Source organism: Pezoporus flaviventris, unplaced genomic scaffold, assembly GCF_033815535.1.
Source record: "Pezoporus flaviventris isolate CSIRO_AGI_PZ_B2104156 unplaced genomic scaffold, CSIRO_AGI_Pfla_v1 ptg000025l, whole genome shotgun sequence".
In the NCBI taxonomy this organism is placed as follows: Eukaryota; Metazoa; Chordata; class Aves; order Psittaciformes; family Psittacidae; genus Pezoporus; species Pezoporus flaviventris.
Window position 1 is genome coordinate 33,784,953 of NW_026892573.1, and position 20,351 is coordinate 33,805,303.

The 20,351-nt window shown below is 47.7% G+C and overlaps 1 protein-coding gene across 7 annotated transcripts in view; it reads right to left on the reverse strand.

Annotated features, from left to right (window-relative positions):
* GDPD5 (glycerophosphodiester phosphodiesterase domain containing 5) overlaps positions 1–20,351 on the reverse strand; it is a 163,574-nt gene that overhangs the window by 101,243 nt on the left and 41,980 nt on the right. For all 7 annotated transcript variants that reach the window (XM_061458128.1, XM_061458129.1, XM_061458130.1 and 4 more), the window contains exon 2: positions 3,955–4,129. In XM_061458128.1, the coding sequence (XP_061314112.1) occupies positions 3,955–4,071 (117 nt within the window). In that variant the 5' untranslated portion in view covers positions 4,072–4,129. The remainder of the gene's footprint in view (positions 1–3,954; positions 4,130–20,351) is intronic.

Consider the following 20,351-nt stretch of genomic DNA (forward strand, 5'->3'; position numbering starts at 1 on the left):
GCAATAAGAACTAGTTGATAGATTCAACTTCATGTTTATATAATGCAACCCATCAACGTCTCCCACGTGGATACTGATCTTGCAGCATCTCTGGATGGATGCTTAGGAGGCTGCAGCCAGCCCTAGACTCTACCCCAGGGGCAAGAGCTCTTGTGGTGTTGCAATCCCCAGCAGCAGCTCATTCGGGGTGAGGCATGCAAACTGTGTGCCGAGCACTGTGCTTATACACTGCAATTAGCAGTGCTGTGCTTTAATTGCTGCCAATCCATCAACAGGCTCTAGGAGGTACCTTGGAAGCTGCCACCTGAGCTTCATTCAGACCATTAACAGAGCATATGGCAACGACATGCCAAAGCTTATTGTCCCTCAGTTTGTGTTCAGGGCAAGAAGGCTCTGCTAAGATGATGCCCTGATTTCATAACAACTTCTTTGGTTGAATACTTGTAGTTAGATCAGGAATTGCTTCCTCATACCAGCTACAGAGATTATAATGGTTTGAACCTCAGCAAGACCACATCTTTTTTATATGCCTTCCATTAAAACAGATTAACCCCAAATAAACCACATTAAAGATTCAAAAAACATGGGATTCTTGCCATTAAAGCTGAAGGCACACAACAGACAAAGGAATTCTGCAGCTCTCCAAATGCAACGAGGAGACCAAGCGTGCAGGTTGGGTGCCTTCAGCCCCCTCTTTCATCCTCGAAAGGAGAGAGGAAAGCCAAAGATAATTACAATTCTAGCAAGCAGCCTCTTGAAGAAACGGAGAGCTCAAGTTTACAATTACAATTCTCATTGTCATGGAAATTTAACACACAGTAGAAAGCCTGACCTGCATATATCTGGGGGGAAAAGGAAAGGAATCATTAAAACTGGCTGTTGAGCCGGAGCACAAGTCAGAAAACAAGCATTCACATACAGAAGGTTTCAAGGATGCAAAGTTGGCTCAAACCCCAAATTTAGGGGAAAGCCTTTTGTTCTAGAAAGTCTGATCTTTTAAAAAGAAAGATAACAACCATGCTGTAGCCTACACTGAAAAAGCTGCTCTTTGAATGCATGCCATGTTCTCTGATTATTAAACTGTAGAAACATAACATGTGCATGCCTTATTCATAGAATCATGGAGTGGTTTGGGTTGGAAGGGACCTTCAAGCTCAACCAGTTCCAAACCCCTGCCACGGGCAGGGACACCTTCCACTAGAGCAGCTTGCTCCAAGCCCCTGTGTCCAACCTGGCCTTGAACACTGCCAGGGATGGAGCATTTAGCACTTCTTTGGGCAACGTATTCCTTCCTTCTCGGGAAACTCTGGTTTTTGCAAGCCTTAAAACCTCTCAGATGCCATACCCCCTTTTTATGGTACCCACGCACAGGAAAACATGTATTAACTACAATGGCCTCTACTCCTGGCTTGCAGTGGCTGAGTTAGATAAAGGGCAATACAACAGGTATTATCAACACACCACTGCCTTTGTGTAGAGCAAATAGGCACCTAAGTTATAGAATGGTATTTTCCTCTTTTACCCTTTATAGACATACCCAAGTGCTGTAGCTGGATATATATCAGCTGGAGACAATTAGAATATGTTAAACTTCCCATCTCCATCTAATACCTTGGGATCTTGGCAAGTGCTCTCACACATTCCATAAGTCCTCTGATGCAGGGCAGAGATCACTCAACACCAATACTGGGAGTACCCTCTACATTGGGGTATGCCCATCAATGCTTCAGAGCTTCACTCAATAGCAGAGATTGGAGTTTGCAGGACAAGTGGTCCTGAATGAGTGATACCATGAAACTCCCTCCCACCAGAGAGAGGCAAAGGGATGCCAAATACTGATGGGCAGCCTATAGAAGTTACCTGCTTGCTCAAACAGCCACGGACTATTTTGCAACATGTTCAAAATAATAATTAAAAAAATAGCCAAAAATTAAAACTCAAATTCAACAAGAATAAAAATCTAAAGAGTTTCAAATTAATTTAATGAAAATAAAATTTAAATTTAAAATATAAGAAATTGAAAATAATTGAAGGAAAAGGTCTCTCACTCATCTTACACATACTCTAGAGTTCCCACCCATGCTCTGCAGTACTCAATGTTTGTCATTGGGTACATGCCAATAGACATGTCCAGAGGACAATTAGCCTTCTTTTGCCTTCTTTCCCCTCCAAATACAGTGCTAGAACCACTCATTCCAGCATCAATACCTGAAAGGCACTTTATTGACAGCAAGATGGGAAGAGATTCTTCATACCTTGGTTTTGCACAGCACGGAGCTAATTATAGACTTCCTTCTCTTGCTCCTGCAAACAGCTTTTATCTCCCTTTCTCTGCTCAACAAAGTGGACATTGAGGCCTCATGGTCTTCAATAGACAACCCAGAGACTACACGTATTTTTAAGCCTAGATCAGGCACCTTTAAACACACAAATATTTGAACACTAGAAAAACAATTGGAATTCTAAGCAGAACTGGAAGGCTGCCACCGGTGAAATAAATCAGTGCAAGTGGAGGCAGCCTTCACTGACACATTGAGTCAATGGTAATTTTACTATGGATTTTTATCTAAGAAGCACAGTGTTCTGGTTCATAAGGCATATTGGATTGGGCATTTTGAGCACTGAAGTTAGTACAGGCACAGATGCCAAGACATTACGTCCCACTGTTTTCCTGACAAAGTCTTTAAACCCCATTTATTCCCTCTATTACGGCTGTACCCGGGTGTTTACTCAAAGGAAGCTTCCTCTGGCTCCAAAGTGGATGCAGACTGAGCTGGCCAGAGTGGAAGCAGAGGAAAACCAGCACAAACACTTCTACTTTGCAAAAGGAAATGTGTTTTATGCTGCACAAACACAAGCCATGACTCCTCAACCCACACAGGAGCTCCCGGCCAAGCTGCGCCACCAGCAGTCAATGCAATTCGGAACCAGGAGTGTTTCTGGCATGGGATCTGCTGCCTAGAAGTGTTTTCTCCTTAACAGCCTCTTTCCCAGAGGAAAAGCACTCCGCAGACAGGAAGATCTCTGGTTATAGGCTTAAAAACAAAGCAGAGAAGGTGTCACCGGAGCAAAACTAACCCTCAAAACCAATGAGGGGATCTCTGGAAGCATTGCTAGAAGAAATGAGCTAAGTTTTGGCTTTGGGGTTTTTTCTTCTTCTTTAAGTAATAAGCACACTGAATAAGAACAAAACAGACAAGGGTGCAAGTGTCCAAGGCCAGGTTGGACACAGGGGCTTGAAGCAAGCTGCTCTAGTGTAAGGGGTCTTGCCACTGCAGGGACTTGGAGCTTGATGAGCTTTAAGGTCTCTTCCAACCCAAACCATTTCATGATTATATGAACGAGAGAACACAGAAGAACAGTAGAACGCAACCGTTACCCAAAAGATGTAACAGGGCAGCTTTGACAGCATACTTTTCATGCCTCTTCCTATAAACACATCAGGTCTCATGAAACCCCACCTCACAGCCTCAAACAAGAGGGAAGGTGCAAGTCCAAATTCCCTCTACCAGATCTCGTTAAAACTGCATTTATCCAGAGGAGGGAAGAGCAATCTGTAACATCTCCCCCATTTATCCCTAGCGAATTCTCACCTCCTTCTGCCTTTCCCTACTGACAAAACTCATTTCACACACAGAAGCTAGAGGCACTGCAGCAATGCAGGTCCTACATATTCAAAGAAACTGCAAGCACATCAGTAAGATACAAGCAAAACAGAAGTCTCTGCTAGTACCAAAAGGAAAATACAGGCAGATGTAACCACACCATTCAATCCCTTTGATCACCGTGCCCATCATCAACCGCATGGTGATGGTCTCTCATAGACCTCCATCCATTCACCCAATGGTCTATACAAGCCAACAAACAATCAAATACCAACCGAGACCAAAACCCATCCACAACCCAAAGTCACCAAGAAGAGGTGATGCGGTCACCTCAACATCAACTACCCACCTTGGTGGTGTCATCATGTGACCGCTGGTACCGTTTCCAGCGGCAGCCGTAGATCCCGGTCAGACAGGACAAACATAGCTGTGGCTCGTAGTACTGCAGCGGCTGGTGTTTAACCATGCTCCTTCCAGCCCCTCAGGAGCGGGGTATCAGAAATCCATCAGGTCCTGGGAGCGCCCTGCAAGAGGAGAAAATAAAAGGGGGTAAAAAAAGGAGGGGATTTAAGATGCTAAAGTAATATCTCAATGCATTAGAAAAGCAATTTAATAATTAACCGTATCCTCTGGCTATGGAATGATCATCATTTCCAGCCCTGTCACCATCGCTGGTTTGTTGCTCAACGAGAGGAGAATTATAGAATCACAGACTGGCTTGGGTTAGAAAGGACCTTAAGATCATCCAGTTCCAACCCCCTGCCATGGGCAGGGACACCTCACACTAAACCATGGCACCCAAGGCTCTGTCCAACCTGGCCTTGAACACTGCCAGGGATGGAGCATTCACAACTTCCCTGGGCAACCCATTCCAGTGCCTCAGCACCCTCACAGGAAAGAACTTCTTCCTTATCTTCAATCTAAACTTCCCCTGTTTCAGTTTGAACCCATCACCCCTTGTCCTGTCACTGCAGTCCCTGATGAAGAGTCCCTCCCCAGCATCCTTGTAGCCCCCTTCAGACACTGGAAGCTGCTCTGAGGTCTCCATGCAGCTTCTCTTCTCCAGGCTCAACAGCCCCAATGTTCTCAGCCTGGCTCAATTTGCAAGTTTCATTTCCTTGTGCAGTTTCTCCCACAGCACTAAAAGGAAATGGATTCACAGGAGGTATCAGTGGGAAAAGCCACAGCAGGACAAGAGCAGTAAGCTGGTAATTCATAACCCAGATGATTAGATTTTTATGAGTGACTGAAAAGTAAAGAACCAGAGCTCCTGCAAGCACAACCTGAAAATGGATTCAGAGACTTCTGCAAAGCTGAAACCCAGCCCAGCTAAATCAATTTATCTTGAGCACCCTACAAAGCCTGCAAAACAGTCCCAGATGATGAACTCGCACTCCTGTGCATGCTGGAAAAGGCAGATATTCCCTTCTCTCTTCACAAGCACATCAAACTAGCACTCAGAGGGATGCAGAGCTGGATGCAGCCTTTACCCTGGCGAAAGATTCCCTCTCCACTAAATAGCATTCACTCCCAAAAGACCAGGCTGACTGCAGTGCAAGTGCTCCATTTGCCACGTGTGGAAACACGAGTTAATTTGCAGAGAACACCAAGTTGGGCAAGAGCATCGATCTACTGGAGGATATGAAGGCTTTACAGAGGCATCTGGACAGGCTGGATCAATGGGCCCCTCACTGCAAGAGAGACATTGAGGTGCTGGAGCAGGGCCAGAGAAGGGCAGCGGAGCTGGTGCAGGGCCTGGAGCCCAAGTGTGATGGGGAAGGGCTGAGGGACCTGGGGGGTTCAGTGTGGAGAAGAGAAGGCTCAGGGGGACCTGATGGCTGCCTACAAGTGCCTGAGAGGAGGATGGAGCCAGGAGGGGCTGGGCTCTGCTCCCAAGGAACAAGGGATGGGACAAGAGGAACCGGCCTCAAGCTGCACCAGGGCAGGTTTAGATGGAGCTGAGGAACAATTCCTGCCCCAGAGGGTGCTCAGGCATTGGAACAGGCTGCCCAGGGCAGGGCTGCAGTCACCATCCCTGCAAGGGTTCACACACCGTGGAGACGAGGCCTCAGTGCCATGGGGCAGTGGTGGCCTTGGCAGTGCTGGGAATGGTTGGACTGGATGTGCTTAAAGGGCTTTTCCAACCTGGTTGATTCTGTGATTCTATCACTGTTTCAAGGGAAAGTACTTGGCTCCATCAATTACATGCTTTGTGCGTCAGAAGACTTTTTATATACGTATATATATAGTTAGATGCTTGCTTTGTCTCTGCTGAGATTCATATCAAGAACAGACCAAGTAGTTGTGTGCTCTTACTAATTCATAGTCAGTGCGTGGGGATGGCAACCTCAAAGCAGATGTTTGCCTCTCTGATGGCAACACGCAGCCCTCAACTCCTACCAGGGGTTTTCCACAGGTTCCTGGTACATGAGTACACCCACAGCTGTGGTGGGGATAATCAGTGCGTTGTGAGTGATGCTCAACAGCAGCTTAGCTTACAAAGCACTTGGCTTCCTTTCTAGAGCATGCATGATCTGTGGGCAGTAAGACAATTGCATCCTGTCTAGGGGAATCACTTCATTTCCTTTATATAGAGCACCCCCAAAGTGAAGGTCTTACGTAAAGCTATGAGTAACAACACCCTCACTGCATCAGCAAAGCAGGACAGGGCTTAAGGAGGTAGCCTAGCCACCTAAGAGCCTGTAATGGCCATGTCATAGAATCATGGAATTGGTTGGAAGGAACCTTAAAGCTCATCCAGTTCCAGCCCCCTGCCATGGGCAGGGACCCCTTCCACTAAAGCAGCTTGCTCCAAGCCCCTGTGTCCAACCTGGCCTTGAACACTGCCAGGGATGGGGCAGCCATATCCCATGGAAGGAAGCACCCAAGAATGGGGTTGACCATACCTTTCATTACAGCTCATGCGTAAGGGGATGCTGTGGGCATTGCAATCACTGTGGCTGAGGCTAGAAATGCCAGGGAGGACACAGACAGCTCAATCCTTCCAGCCTGTGTCCTTCCTTGTATCCATTTACACTCAGTGCTTCATGCTGACAGCTTAGGACAGCCTTGCCCTGACTTGCTCTATTCAGGACTCGGCATCCTCAAGGCAGACAGATCTTGCTACTTGGTGGTTATAGTTTCAAAGCCCACAGGACCATTACCAGAGCCCAAAACCCTCAGGTCCTCTGCTTTCCTCTAACACAAGCACACATAACACTGCTTTATCCTTCCAGCAAACCTCTCTATAATGTTCTTGGCACTGCTCGAGGCCTTGACCCAGGCAGAGGACATGAGATGCACAGGACTTGCACATCAGCTCATTGCTGATCCACATCCCTACGTGGCTTTGCTCAGCCCCTCAGGGAGAACATGCAGGACAGAGTCACAAGCACATCCAGTCTGAAGCCAGAGCTGTTTGCTGATCACATCGCCCCATGCTCTCCCAGCTCATCTGCCCCTAAGCGTTGCTGTATCACCTCCGTGGCCTCATGCTTGAGGACACCTCCCCACCCGTGGTTCATCCCTTCTCATGCTATTTATAAAGCTCAGCATTAGTCACTGCACAAGTTGCTTCCTATCTTCAGCTTGTGTCTGCTTCAAGGTTGTCCCTACAAGATGAGTTTCCTGGTTTGCCTTCCCCATGTGCCGGCAGCACGCTACAGGCAGGAACAACTGGCAGTTAGAATAGGTCAGAAACACCGAGGCCATGCAAAGTTCGGTGCTATTTAAGGGTCTTGGACAAAGCTATTCTCTGCCTTGAAGATCCTAAATGATGTCCAAGATGTTGTGGGATGTAAGTAGGAAGTAGAAGTTATTCAGAGCCTATTAACAACTGCACTGCCAAGCCCCATTATCACCAACCTGCAAAGCTAGCCAAGCTACAGGCATTACAAGGAATTCTTCATGAACTGAACTCCAAAAGACAGCATCTCTCCTGATTCCCACCTCTTTATGAGAGCAGACAAACCATCTCTATGTGTAAAAGCTTTGACAATGTACTTGTTAGCCTACAAGAACTGTCTTGCAAGCTCAAACACCAGGAGCTCACTCAAGCATCTTATCACTCCATTCTTCTGGGAAGGCCTTAGCTACTGTCCAAACGCCTGGAGAAGCGATCCTGTACACCGGCCACATGCATACAGGGTGTCAAAGCCTGCAAACCCTGACTTTTCAAACCGAAATCCAATTCATCTGAAGTGCCAGGAGCCTGGAGCAGAGGCTGCCCTTCAGATATAATAAACCTGTGTTATAGATCCATCATCCCGTTAACAAAGTTGATGCTCCAGCACTTTAGTCCCTAGCCGAAACTTCACAGCACAACTCACAGGAGGCCACTGGTAAGGCTGGGAAGGGAATAGGGTGAGTTTGGGCAAGCCCCACAAGTCAGGGGGTACATGAAGAGTTCTCTTCTTAGGGCTACCACCAGGATCCCTAAATCAACTTGTTCCAGATACCAACATCCCTCTCACAACTGCATAGCCAAGGCTATCAGCTAAAGGCATGAACTTTGCTGCACAACCAGAGATAGTGCAGGCACCAAAGCCTTTTCAAACAGCATTGATTTAATAAGGTACAAGGGCACTTCAGAATGGAGGGGGACCAGCAATTACTCTTCACCCTGAAGGTGAATCCCACCAAGAACACCAACAGCCAGGGTCGAGGCAAAAGCCTTGAGCTTGTTGCCCAGTTCTGAGGAGCATCTACCAGCCTCCCACAGCAGCATCTAATCCAGCATCTCCCAAACTCCTCGCAGCATGAAGGAGGGACATAAGTGTCCTCAGTACAAAAGGGCAACCAAACCAAGAGCACGCCTGTCCCCAACGTGATCACCACAAGGCACTGCTGGGAGGCTTTAAGAGCAGCTTAAAACAGCTAAACCACTAAAAACAACCAAGGGAAAACAGAGCTGAGAAGGCTCCATAAGCTAACAAGTGAAGCTCCCACCCAGGTTCCTCTCACTGAACCCCAACACAGGTCAATGCTAAGGGAACCCGTACATTCAGGCTGCTCTCCATGGAAGCAGTCAGGAGAAGCACAAAGAGAAGAAATCCAAGATGACCTTAAAAGACCAGAACATTCCTAAACACAGTTGAATTGCAGGAGCCACAACCTGGAAGCCTAAAATCATTCCCTCTTCTCCATAAGGATCATAAGCAGATGCTTAGAAGCCCACGACAGAAAGGAAAGCACACAGAGCACCCATCCTCCCCACCGCTCGCACAGACACCTGAGTAGTAACAGGAGATGAAGGAAGAGACTGAAGCACAGCAAGGCAAGATGCTGCTCGAGAGAAACCCCACTGATACCATCTGCCTAGAGGTCCTTGCATGGCTTAGATGCTGGACTGAGTACTTACTTCTCCTGCTTCCAGAAACAGATTTAACGGTGAGAAGCAGAAAGCCTGTGCCACCTTAGAATCACTGTTCCCATGACATCTACAGCTTTGAGGTGGAGAGAGCAGGCTATGAATGATTCAAGCCTCTGCTGGTTAGCATTACATACAGAAATGAAAACAGGAAGCAAGACAACATACATTAATTATTCACATTCAGCACCACGCACCAGAAGGGAGGGGAGGGATAAAACCCACACAAGCAGTCAACCTTGGCTTCAAAGACGCATCATCCACCAACGGCTACAGGCTTCTCCGAGCTGAATAACTGAGCTTGCCAGATAGTGTGGCCAGAAAGGAGGAGCAGGGTAGAATCCATCTGCAAATACAATGGGAGCGTTTCCTGAAGGCTCCAGGATGCCTAATTAGCACACGCTGCATTCCTGAGATACTGGGCTGTAGGTATCCCTTACAGCCCCGTGACACGTTATTCCTTTCCAAAGGGCATCAGAGAGAAGAGAGACGAGGGAATTCAAGTGGCAGATCTAAAAGGGAAGCTCTCTGGGGAGATTTGGCCTAAAAAACGTTGGGTTTTGTCTGGGTTAACTCCTCCAGCCCTGTAGCCTTAGAGCAATGTTCAGACCTGGAGTGGAGAGGGAACAGAGCAATCGGGACCGTTGTTAAACCACCTCAGTGCTATCATTTTAAGCAAGGGGAAGAGCAACAGCACAAGGCCTGAAGTGTTCTGAGTGAATGACGTGAATGAAGACATGGAACAGCAGGTTTAAAAGCGTCCAACCCTTCCATAAGGCTTGGTACAGTCCAAGCCATTCCCTCCAGGTTTTTATGCCTATCAACCCAGTTTCACGCAGGCCACACTGAGCTCACTCAGGATCCTGGGATAAGTCTTTTAATAGCCCAGAGATAAGCAGAGTAAAGCACATCCAGTGACACCATCCACAGCGCTGTTCTGAATACCCACACGGTGTGGTCAGCATGGTTTGGAGAAGCTGGAAGGAGATACGAGAGCTACAGGCTCCTGCCTGCCTTACCTTGACCTGCTGCCTTCAGCCATCTCCCAGATACCTTAGTTGGTTTGGTACAACGAGCACATAACTTCTTACTTGAGCCTGCAAACTACTCCTAAACTGGATCAGCACATCCAAGAAAGAGCCAAAACACAGCAAAGGATGCTTTGATTTCTGAAGTCTATGGAGATGCTGGGAAGTGCAAACCCAAGCACTTGGGAAGAGGAAGACGCCTCCTACATCTCCATGCATTGATATGTGGAGGACATTCATGGTCTTCCTACATCTCCATCTATCAAGACATGGCTGGAAAGACCCACCAAATGGAAAGCTTTGGCTTTCCATGAGGAGGCTCCCATGGTTTCAGAGGCATATTTGTTGGGAGAGTGAGGCAGATAACAGAAACACCATCACATGGGCAACCCCCATATTTAGAGAGGCCAAATGCCACTGCAGCAGCAGGCACACAAAACCAAGGTATCCCATAAAACCAGGCGCAAGGCAACTTACCCCACTTGCAATGCAAATAAATGCAGAAAATAGAGACCCTGAGGCTGTTTGAGATTTATCTTTTTTAGCTACCCCATTTTAACAGAGCTTTGACAAATTCGGCTGATTTCCACATTAAAAGAAGCTTTTTTTCCTCCAGGGGTGACTCATGGGATCACTCTCAGGCATCTCTGTACAACTTCTAAATCTCCATCCCTATTAAATCTTCCATCAAGCTAGTTATGCTTCAAACCTTGTTAAGCAAATAATTACCTATACCCATTAGGTGAGAACATCACTGCTAACCCATTATCCCTTCTGGTGTTCTTGTAAGCCTTCTTGTCAATTGTTTCATTAATTATACTGGAAAATCCTGATTTTCCTTAAGTACTTTCTAAACAATAGAAGTTAAGCGCTTCCAGAGCAAACCCTCTGGTTCTACACACAGAAAAAGAACTTCAAGGATCCTTTATTGCCAGAGCTAAAGAGATTTAAAGTATTAGAAGGAACTGATGTAAACTCTCGTGACTTCCATGGACTCTTCATGGTTCTTACAGTCTTTAATATACTGAGCTCATCCCAAGTAACTCAATTTCACTTCCCCTGACTTGGAAGATGAAAATGGAAGAGGGACAATGTTCGCATCTGTTTAATAACAGAACAGCTCTTGCAGAGGGATGTTTGCTCCAGCCGTTCCCACAGGAGGAAATCGAAATGCACACTCGCATACTGAGCAGTACTTTCCACAGTTTGTTGGCCCAAACCCAGAGCATCTCAACTTCCAAGATGAAGATTTCATTTCAAGGCAGGAGCGGTCTGAGAACACCCCAAAGCCATAAACAGCCTCATTGCTGAGATGATGCATTTCAGTGGTGGAAGGTGCCCAAGCGATGACCCCCCGATCACAGAATACCTCTGGATGACCCAACAGTTATTCTCTCACTGGGCTTATTCTTTCCAATGCCTTGTTATTTCCCACTGGAAACTGGGTTGGGTTAGAGCTCTCCTACTCACTTTTCCCAGGCTAAAACCATTCAGGTTTATATTGATAACACTGCAGAATCTCTGCACAAATACAAGCAGAAGATGGGTTAAAAGGCAAGTTGCCATTGTCTGGCAAACAGACAAAGATAATGTGCAGCAAAGTGTTCCTTGCTATGTGCATACAGAGTCATGGAATGGGTTGGGTTGGAAGGGACCTTAAAGCTCCTCCAGTTCCAACCCTGCCACAGGCAGGGACCCCTTCCACTGGAGCAGCTTGCTCCAAGCCCCTGTGTCCAACCTGGCCTTGAACACTGCCAGGGATGGGGCAGCCACAGCTTCTCTGGGCACCCTGTGCCAGCGCCTCAGCACCCTCCCAGGGAAGAGCTTCTGCCTAAGAGCTCAGCTCAGTCTCCCCTCGGGCAGGTTCAAGCCATTCCCCTTGGCCTGGCCCTACAGGCCCTTGGCCAAAGCCCCTCTCCAGCTTCCCTGAAGCCTCTTTAGGCACTGGAAGTGTATATACATGTAATACATAAGTGGAGTCTTTTGGCTGAGAATTGAGACAGGAAAGCACACATTGGCAAAGCACCCTTGTCCTAAAGGCCAAGTGCTGCTGCCCCAAGTGACAGAAAATAATGAGAAACATTAATAAAGTAAAAAAGCAAGTTAGGTTTACAGGCCATGTCTTGATCTACCACCTCCAAAGGGGAACATCACTTTCACCCTGATGCCTGTGTTGTTGCCAAAACCCTATGACTACATCCTAATCCAGAGAGACAGCCCGCAGAGCCACTTTGATTCACAAAGTGGCAAGTGATGACCCAAATACTCAGGATCTGGCTGACGTGTAGCCCCTATGGGTCTGCCCTGTTGTTTATTGTTCTTCAAGTTCTCTTTCTTCCATTGAATGCTTTGAAACTAGGGCATGGTGTAGTTGGAGGGGTTGTATGCTTCCAGTTGATGAAAATTCAGACTTCAAAAGATAAACACTTCAAAGGGATTACAAAAGGGAAACTTAGACTTTAATCTCCCTAAATAAATAAGCACAGTGTGTACTAAAGCCTTCTGCAATCCAACTCCTTAACGTTTTCCATGGGCTAAGGGGGTATATTGGCTGCCCAGCGTTTTGGAAGGGTTGAAAAGCAGAACAGGACACTACAAAAACCTGTACAAGCATCTTAAAGAGCAATAAACAAATGCAATCTCTGCTTCTGCTGTAAAACCTTGCAAGTCAATGCCTCAATACAGCTCTGAAAAGCCAGCATAGGAGCATGGAAAGGTTTGGGTTGAAGGGACCTTAAAGCTCCTCCAGTTCCAACCCCTGCCATGGGCAGGGACCCCTTCCACTGGAGCAGCTTGCTCCAAGCCCCTGTGTCCAACCTGGCCTTGAACACTGCCAGGGATGGGGCAGCCACAGCTTCTCTGGGCACCCTGTGTCAGCGCCTCAGCACCCTCCCAGGGAAGGACTTCACCCTTAAATCTAACCTAAATCTCTCCTCTTTAACACCTGTGACAGTCAAAGCCATTGAGAAGGGAAAGGTTCTTGCCTCCCCTGATGCAGGGAAGCAACAAGTACCCATTAACACAGATCTTAACATTACTACTAACATGCTCCATTTTTGTCTGTGATGGCTGTGATGCTGGTCACACATTGCCTACCTTCAGGTTGTAACTGCACTTGCACATCACAGCACACTTATCCCACAGGCATGTCCTCAAGGAGATGATGCTGCAAGCTTAGAGCATTCCCCATTTAGTTCCATTTCTACCTAAAGAGCTTGCATCCTCAAAAGACAGTGGGAATAAGGTTCTGCCATAACCCCAACTGCCAGATGTGATGTCCAAGAAGACAACCAAGCTGCTTGGTTTGTCTTGGCAGACCTCTAGAGATGGAGAGGGCACAAAATCCAGCTCACAGTCAGTTCCTATCCTTCCTAGAGAGATCTTCAGAAATGAAGACCCAGCAGATAACCAATGAGCGCTGACAAACACGTGCAAGGAACCCCACGAGCCTTGCCTGCCTGTTGACTGGAAATCAGAGCAACCAGTTGAAATGAGTTCCACTTCATGCCCAGCAGTTAGAAAGCCAGCAGAACGCTGGATGTAGATAGAAAAACCATGAGGATGCTCCACATGCTCTTACCTGGGGTGCTGGCTTGTCTAGAGAGCCTGAGAATCACAGAAACAAGTAGTAATGCAGACCAAAGATTTCCCCTCAAAGGAGGCTAAAGTCACTTGGGACTGGGATGATAAGATGTCCAACATCTCCCAGGCCTCCCTAGCTGGAAAAGTCCACAGAGTCCACGCTGTTTGCTTTGGAGTTGAATGGTTGATGTCCTGAAGCACAACAGCTCTGAAAGCAGGATAATGCAGCAGAAGAGACCATCTTCCCAACCTCAGCTTCACAGTTAGCTCCGAGTGACCAAAACACAAACCGGGCTCAAAGCTTTTCCTGCTGTAGGAGTGGTTCTTGTGCAATAAACCTCTGTGGCTCACCAAGAGAGAGCTCAAAACATCGCTTCCCTTTTGCCTTGTTTGGCTCATTTCCTCTATTTTTAACAAGCCTTGTGAGCCTTATCTCACACCTCCACTGTTCTTAAACGTAAGTAATAGCTTAAAGAATCAGGTGAAACCACAAACAGGTTCTGAAGTTACTGGAAGAAGGAGGCAAAACACAGATGGAACATGAGGGCTCTTCATTAAGAGGAAACATGGGATGCTTTTGGTCCCCTCTGCCAAAGACTTCCTGGCAACCCCAGTATGAAGGGAGTTTGATCTTCTGGGGGCTGATGAAAAGATGGGCAACAACTCATGAATCGCTCACATCTGCAAGTCTAAAGAGGTTCTTGGCTTTTAGAAGTAGCAAAGAGGAGTTTTAAGCAGCTCAAGAGATGTAAAACCCTGCTCTTCCTGGAAGAAAAAGCCAGCTATTAACTGCTACAGAGACAGATGGTTGGGGGAGTCCACAGTACCCAAAAGAAGCTAGAAAAATGCATTAAGGGGCATGGATAGAGCTGATTGCACCTTAGGGTAACTGGTAGGTCTGTAAAAACCTGCTTCCATCTCTGAGTCTATGTCATAGGGGAGGCCCAAGTTGGAGTACCCGTAGAATAGCTTTGGTTGGAAAGGACCTTAAGATCATCCAGTTCCAACCCCCTGCCATGGGCAGGGACACCTCACATTAAACCATGGCACCCAAGGCTCTGTCCAACCCAGCCTTGAACGCTACCAGGGATGGAGCATTCACAGCTTCCTTGGGCAGCCCATTCCAGTGTCATAGGAGAGCATCTCGTGCTTGACAGGAAAGGCCAGCAAACATTAGGCAAGATAAGCTCGCGTTCAGCAGGCACAGAAACGTTTATGTTACAGCAATGGAATGATGATGAATCCAGTTGTAAGCAAAGCTGGAATGAAGTTCCCAGAGAACAGGGGGCAGGAGAGGAATACAGGAAAGAAAAAAACAGAAGAAAGTTTGGAGGCCACATTAACAAGTTCACTCAGGCATCAGGAGGTGCTGATGCCTTAAATAGTAAAGTGATGAGGACATCCCAGAGCGGCTCAAAACAAGGTCTCTGAAACCCTAAGCTAAATCAACCACAAGGGATGCCAGTCACTCTGCTAAGGATTCCCTGCATTCAAGCAGCATTCCAGCCAGGAGGGATGGTGATGTTTGGGAAGAGGGAGGGCAGCAGTCAGGCGTTTCCATGTTGCAACAGTCAACTGTTTATGCCATTGCCGGTAACCGGCGGAGAGACCACAGGGAGGAACCTCTGGGTTCCAGCCAACACCAACAACAGAAATAGGCTGGGTGCAGAGGGTTTTTACTAGGCACCATCCTAAGTGCCTCCAACTTCCCCAGGCGTAGTGGCTCCAGTACATGTCTGGTCCTGAACGATCAGCGAAGCCAAGGAGGAAGACACGCGGCCGACGCTAAATCATCGCAGCACAGCCCTTCAGAGCAGTGATGAGCATTGCCTTGGCACCATGCCTGGTGGAGTCGCAGCGTGCCAGAAACATCCCGACCAGCACGCTTTGCTCAGCTCCTTTCCATCTCACTCTATCCCCCAGGAGCTCATGACCTAGTGGGAGGTGAGCAACCTGCTCTAGTGGAAGGTGTCCCTGTCCACGGCAGTGGGTTGGAACTGGACGAGCTTTAAGGTGTCCCCAACCCAATCTGGGATAATTCTATGACAATTCTATGATAAGAACACACCAATTAAAAGCTGGGGTAAGACAATGCAAGGGCCCAGACAACACCAGGAATGGCTGTTGATCTTATCAGAAGACATGGAAGAGGACGTAGCTGAACCACAGAAGCAGGGAGACATGTAGAAGAGCACCAAATACATCTGGGAGGAACTGGAAGGGTAGAGAGGCTGTGTCTGGACTAAAAGACCTCATGTTCAACCTCTGCTGCCTAAAGATCATATAAAGGAGAATGCACTGCAATGCTGGCATGGTCTGGGTGATGAAATCACATCAGCAGGGATGAGAACAGAGACAGCCAAGGCAAGAGAAGAAAGGAAAAGCCATCAGTGGAAGGAGACAGCAAGACCTAGGAAAGCACAGCTGGATGCTGAAGAACACTGAAGGGGCTCAAACACAGACAAGATTGCAAGATGCGTAAGAAATTAAAAGGATTGCATAATATTTTTCCTCCCCACAGACTCCTTCACCAAACTGTGAAACAGAAGTTTACCCCGAGCCTGATGCCTTTTTAGCGTGTGGTTTTGCTGAGGAATTAAGTGGAAACAGAGCTGGTTTTCAACATGCACACGCTGACAAGCAGTTTCCTTTACAGACAAGCTTCTCTCCCCTCCACCTCCCCGATGACCCTTTTCCTACACACACCCCTGAAGAGCTCACTGTAAGCACATATGAATTCTATCAGCTGGCCCTCCAAGGGGCAGGTTTAGTCCTCTCTGGAAGGCATTAGCAGCTAAAGCAGAAGCCTGTCCAACACGTTGCTGTAGAGGGCTTGTCATCTGCTTTCCCTAAGACGCATTCCGTGCTTCACTGCTGTAAACTTGGCTCAGGCCAGCAAGAAAAGGAGACCTGCATGAGCCACACCAACAGCACTCATCTCCGAAGGAGCAAAATGCCTCCACAGCCCCTGCACACGCTAATTGAAACAGTAAGAGAGGGGAAAACACAACCAGCAAGCCTCACTTTACAATCGATACCCTGCACATCTGCTGTGCAACCGCTATCCAGAGAATTAAGCATGAATGTCTCCGGCTTAATGAGAGGTGGAAAGTCCTAGTTAAATGCATTACAAGCTTTTTATTTCCTATGATTGATTCCTTCCATACGGCTGCAAGACGAAACCATGCTTCACTAAAAATTGCTCTTAAGCCAAATTAATGAAGGAGCAAAACTTGCTTTCACATACTTGCCGCTACCTCCCATTCTGCACACGGCCAGCACATGCAGCACCAAAGTACCCTCGCTGATCACATCCACAACAAGGCCTCCACATCTTCCAAGATGTCATTTCTCCTTCCGTTTCCAAAGCAAATATTCAGTGCTCCGTAAGGGTTCGCAGCTCCTCTGTAGCTCCCTTGTTCTACAAGCCAGACACCGTTTTGGCTTCCTACATTGAGGATGCATGAATCCATTTGATAAGACTCTAATCACACAGTAAACTCCTTCCTACTATAAGCACACTGGATGTGCTGTGGCCAAAGTAATCAAAAAGACGACAGTCAGCAGGACCTGGTGATGTGAAAGAGCAAGAAATCAATTCTGTCTCCATGATTTCAGAGATATTCTGACTCTTGTGGTTTTGTTTCCTTCTCATTGCAACTGGGCTGATTCAGAGCAATCAAAACAGATTACCTGACATTGGGAAGGCATTATAGGTATTCCCTTTTGGATAGAGCACTCAAAAGCTATGAGCTAACTGAAGCAGCCCAGGAGAGCTCAATAATCAAAGATGGCCTGGGTTAGGAGATAAAAGGACCTAAAGGGGCTGCAGGAAAGCTGGAGAGGGGCTTTGAACAAGGGCCTGTAGGGCCAGGCCAAGGGGAATGGCTTGAACCTGCCCGAGGGGAGACCGAGCTGAGCTCTTAGGCAGAAGCTCTTCCCTGGGAGGGTGCTGAGGCGCTGGCACAGGGTGCCCAGAGAAGCTGTGGCTGCCCCAGCCCTGGCAGTGTTCAAGGCCAGGTTGGACACAGGGGCTTGGAGCAAGCTGCTCCAGTGGAAGGGGTCCCTGCCTGTGGCAGGGGTTGGAGCTGGATGAGCTTTAAGGTCCCTTCAACCCAAACCACTCTGATTCTATCAACACCAGATGTGACATGAGCGCTGAAAACAGAGGTTCACGGTGGACCCATGCACCGCATCCCCCAGACCTGAAGACACCACTTCTGACTCAGGAAGGCTCTCAATGGCAGAGGCATCTCTGAAAGGCTGCACAAAGCCCACCCTTGGGGGTTTTGAAGACAAAGCTCTGAGAAAGCTGGTCTGAGCTCAGTGCTGACCCTGCTTTGAGCAGGGTGAGATGGAGCAGAGTCTTCCTGAGCTCCCCTCCCACCCAGGCAATCTGATGGGTCTAAGATGCAATGAAATATCAAGTGCCACCCACCGCAGGAGCCTCAGCTCCACAATGACAGGAACATCTGTTTGTGTTCAAGCAAGCAGCTACAGCACATCCTGGAAGCCCTTCCCATAAAGTGATTCCAACTTGAACGTGTTCCCCCCCACAGCTATTCCAGTCTGAGAAGATAATCCCCTTCTCACGAGCTGTCAGGGCAGACGGATACAACTGGCTGTTTCCATTTCATCGCCTTCACTGCAGCTTTCTGATCACTTGAAAAACATGGCAACAAAAGGAATGATACATACACAACCCCCATCCCTTCCTCCATCCCTATTGCACGGCAAATACTGTGACTTCTGACCAAGGAAAGGCTAACACATCCAGTTTACCCCCTCCTCTCTTACAAAGATGCTCAATACGACACCGATTTGTCTCGCTTTCCTAAAGCTTCCTTCCAGGTATTACTGGATTCTTTCCAGTTCTGGATGAATCTGTGTGTTCAATGCAAGGAGGGAGACAGGAGAATTTCCTTCCCAGAGGGTTTACAAGCTCAGCCTCGGCACTGAGCAGTGAATGAAAACTGCATCTGAGGGAAGAAGTTGGTAACAAGAGGCAGGTTACAGCCACCCCATCACACAGGTACTCAACGTCAGGTAAATACTTGTCTTGACTGCTGATGTGTGTATTCTTTCACCACGCGGCGTTGATCTTCACTTCGACGTGAATAAGGATGAAGGGATTTTACTCTGTTTGCAGCAGCATAAACCTTACAGGAAAAGGGAATTTGCCCCAATTGACTTGGCAAGTGGTTGCAAGTCTCAAATGCTCCTGGCTTTCCAATGAGCATCTCAAAACACTGGCCAAGGTCACTGTGACTCTGACATTAGAAGTGGCACGTCAAAGGAAGGGGAGAGGGCAAAGGCAGGAAGGAAACTGCCCCTCTGTAGGTTGACTCCCACAGTTAACAGAGGATTCAGTCATTTCAAACCATTGCCTGGAGAGCCCTGTTCTAATCAAAACAAAACCCCTCCATCTGCCAGTTACATCAGCTACTATCTTGTTTTCCTTATAAAAGGGACCGGTCACAAGGGATTCATAAACTCATTTAGTGATGCAAATCCAAGACCTATTTGTCAAAGTGCTTTCAATCATTTTAGAGGGCTTTTAATACAATGAGCATTAACCCACTCCATCCCAGCACCCCCAGAATATAATCATCATTAGAGTGAAACAGGGACAGCTGTAGCCACGTTCCCTCCGCCCAGCCTCCAGTGAAACTCTACTCAAAGCTAAACAGGAGTTATTTAGGTAGTAAATCATAAAGAGGAGGGGTATCCTGTAACTCGTGCTGTCAGCCTCCCAGTATCTGAACCAGCCTTCCAGTACCTGAAGGGGGCTACAAGGATGCTGGAGAGGGACTCTTCATCAGGGACTGCAGTGATAGGACAAGGGGTGATGGGGTCACACTGACACAGGGGAAGTTCAGGTTGGAGATAAGGAAGTTCCTCCCTGGGAGGGTGCTGAGGCGCTGGCACAGGGTGCCCAGAGAAGCTGTGGCTGCCCCATCCCTGGCAGTGTTCAAGGCCAGGTTGGACACAGGGGCTTGGAGCAAGCTGCTCTAGTGGAAGGGGTCTCTGCCCGTGGTAGGGGTTGGAGCTGGAGGAGCTTTAATCTTCCTCCCAACCCAGACCATTCTATGAAATGCTGAGCATCACTGCTCATCCTTACAGCCATTGCTACATCTTTCCCCTTCCTTATTCACATCCATCTGGTGATTGATATCAGTCAGGCTAAAGTATTCAAATCAAATTTGTGGCCAGGTCACGATGAGCCTGGGGTGTCAGGGGATGCTGGCTCTAAGTCCTCCATTGGGCATGCCTCAAAGCACTAATGCCCATTTAGGTCATTGAATATAATCCTCAGCCTCATGCTGTAGAGACCATGATCTTGAGGAAAGACCCCAAGGGGTCTATTAATACATAGCTATGCAGTTTGTGGGCACTGCTTCCAGCCCAGAGCAGCTTATCCAAACATCTGGAGCAGCTGAGCACGAGCCCCACAGGAGCCCAGACGCCAGGATGAAAACGGCCCCAATGCTTCCCTTCCCCTTCCCGTAAAACATTCAGCTTTCTAGGAAAAGGCCTCAGAAAAAGGAGAGGCTGAAAGTTCATTTTTCTTAAGCACCTCTGTGACACGGCAAGGGGGGGAAATAAGCAGGTTTTTAGCAGGGCAGAGTGCTCAGCAGTACAGAGTGGATGTCATGTATGCGAACGTTCAGCTGGGGACAGTAAGATGTGTGATGTCAGGTCTACCTGCCACCACCATGTATAAGAAAACACAGGAAGCAAATAGAACAAACCACTGCTGAGGGGCCA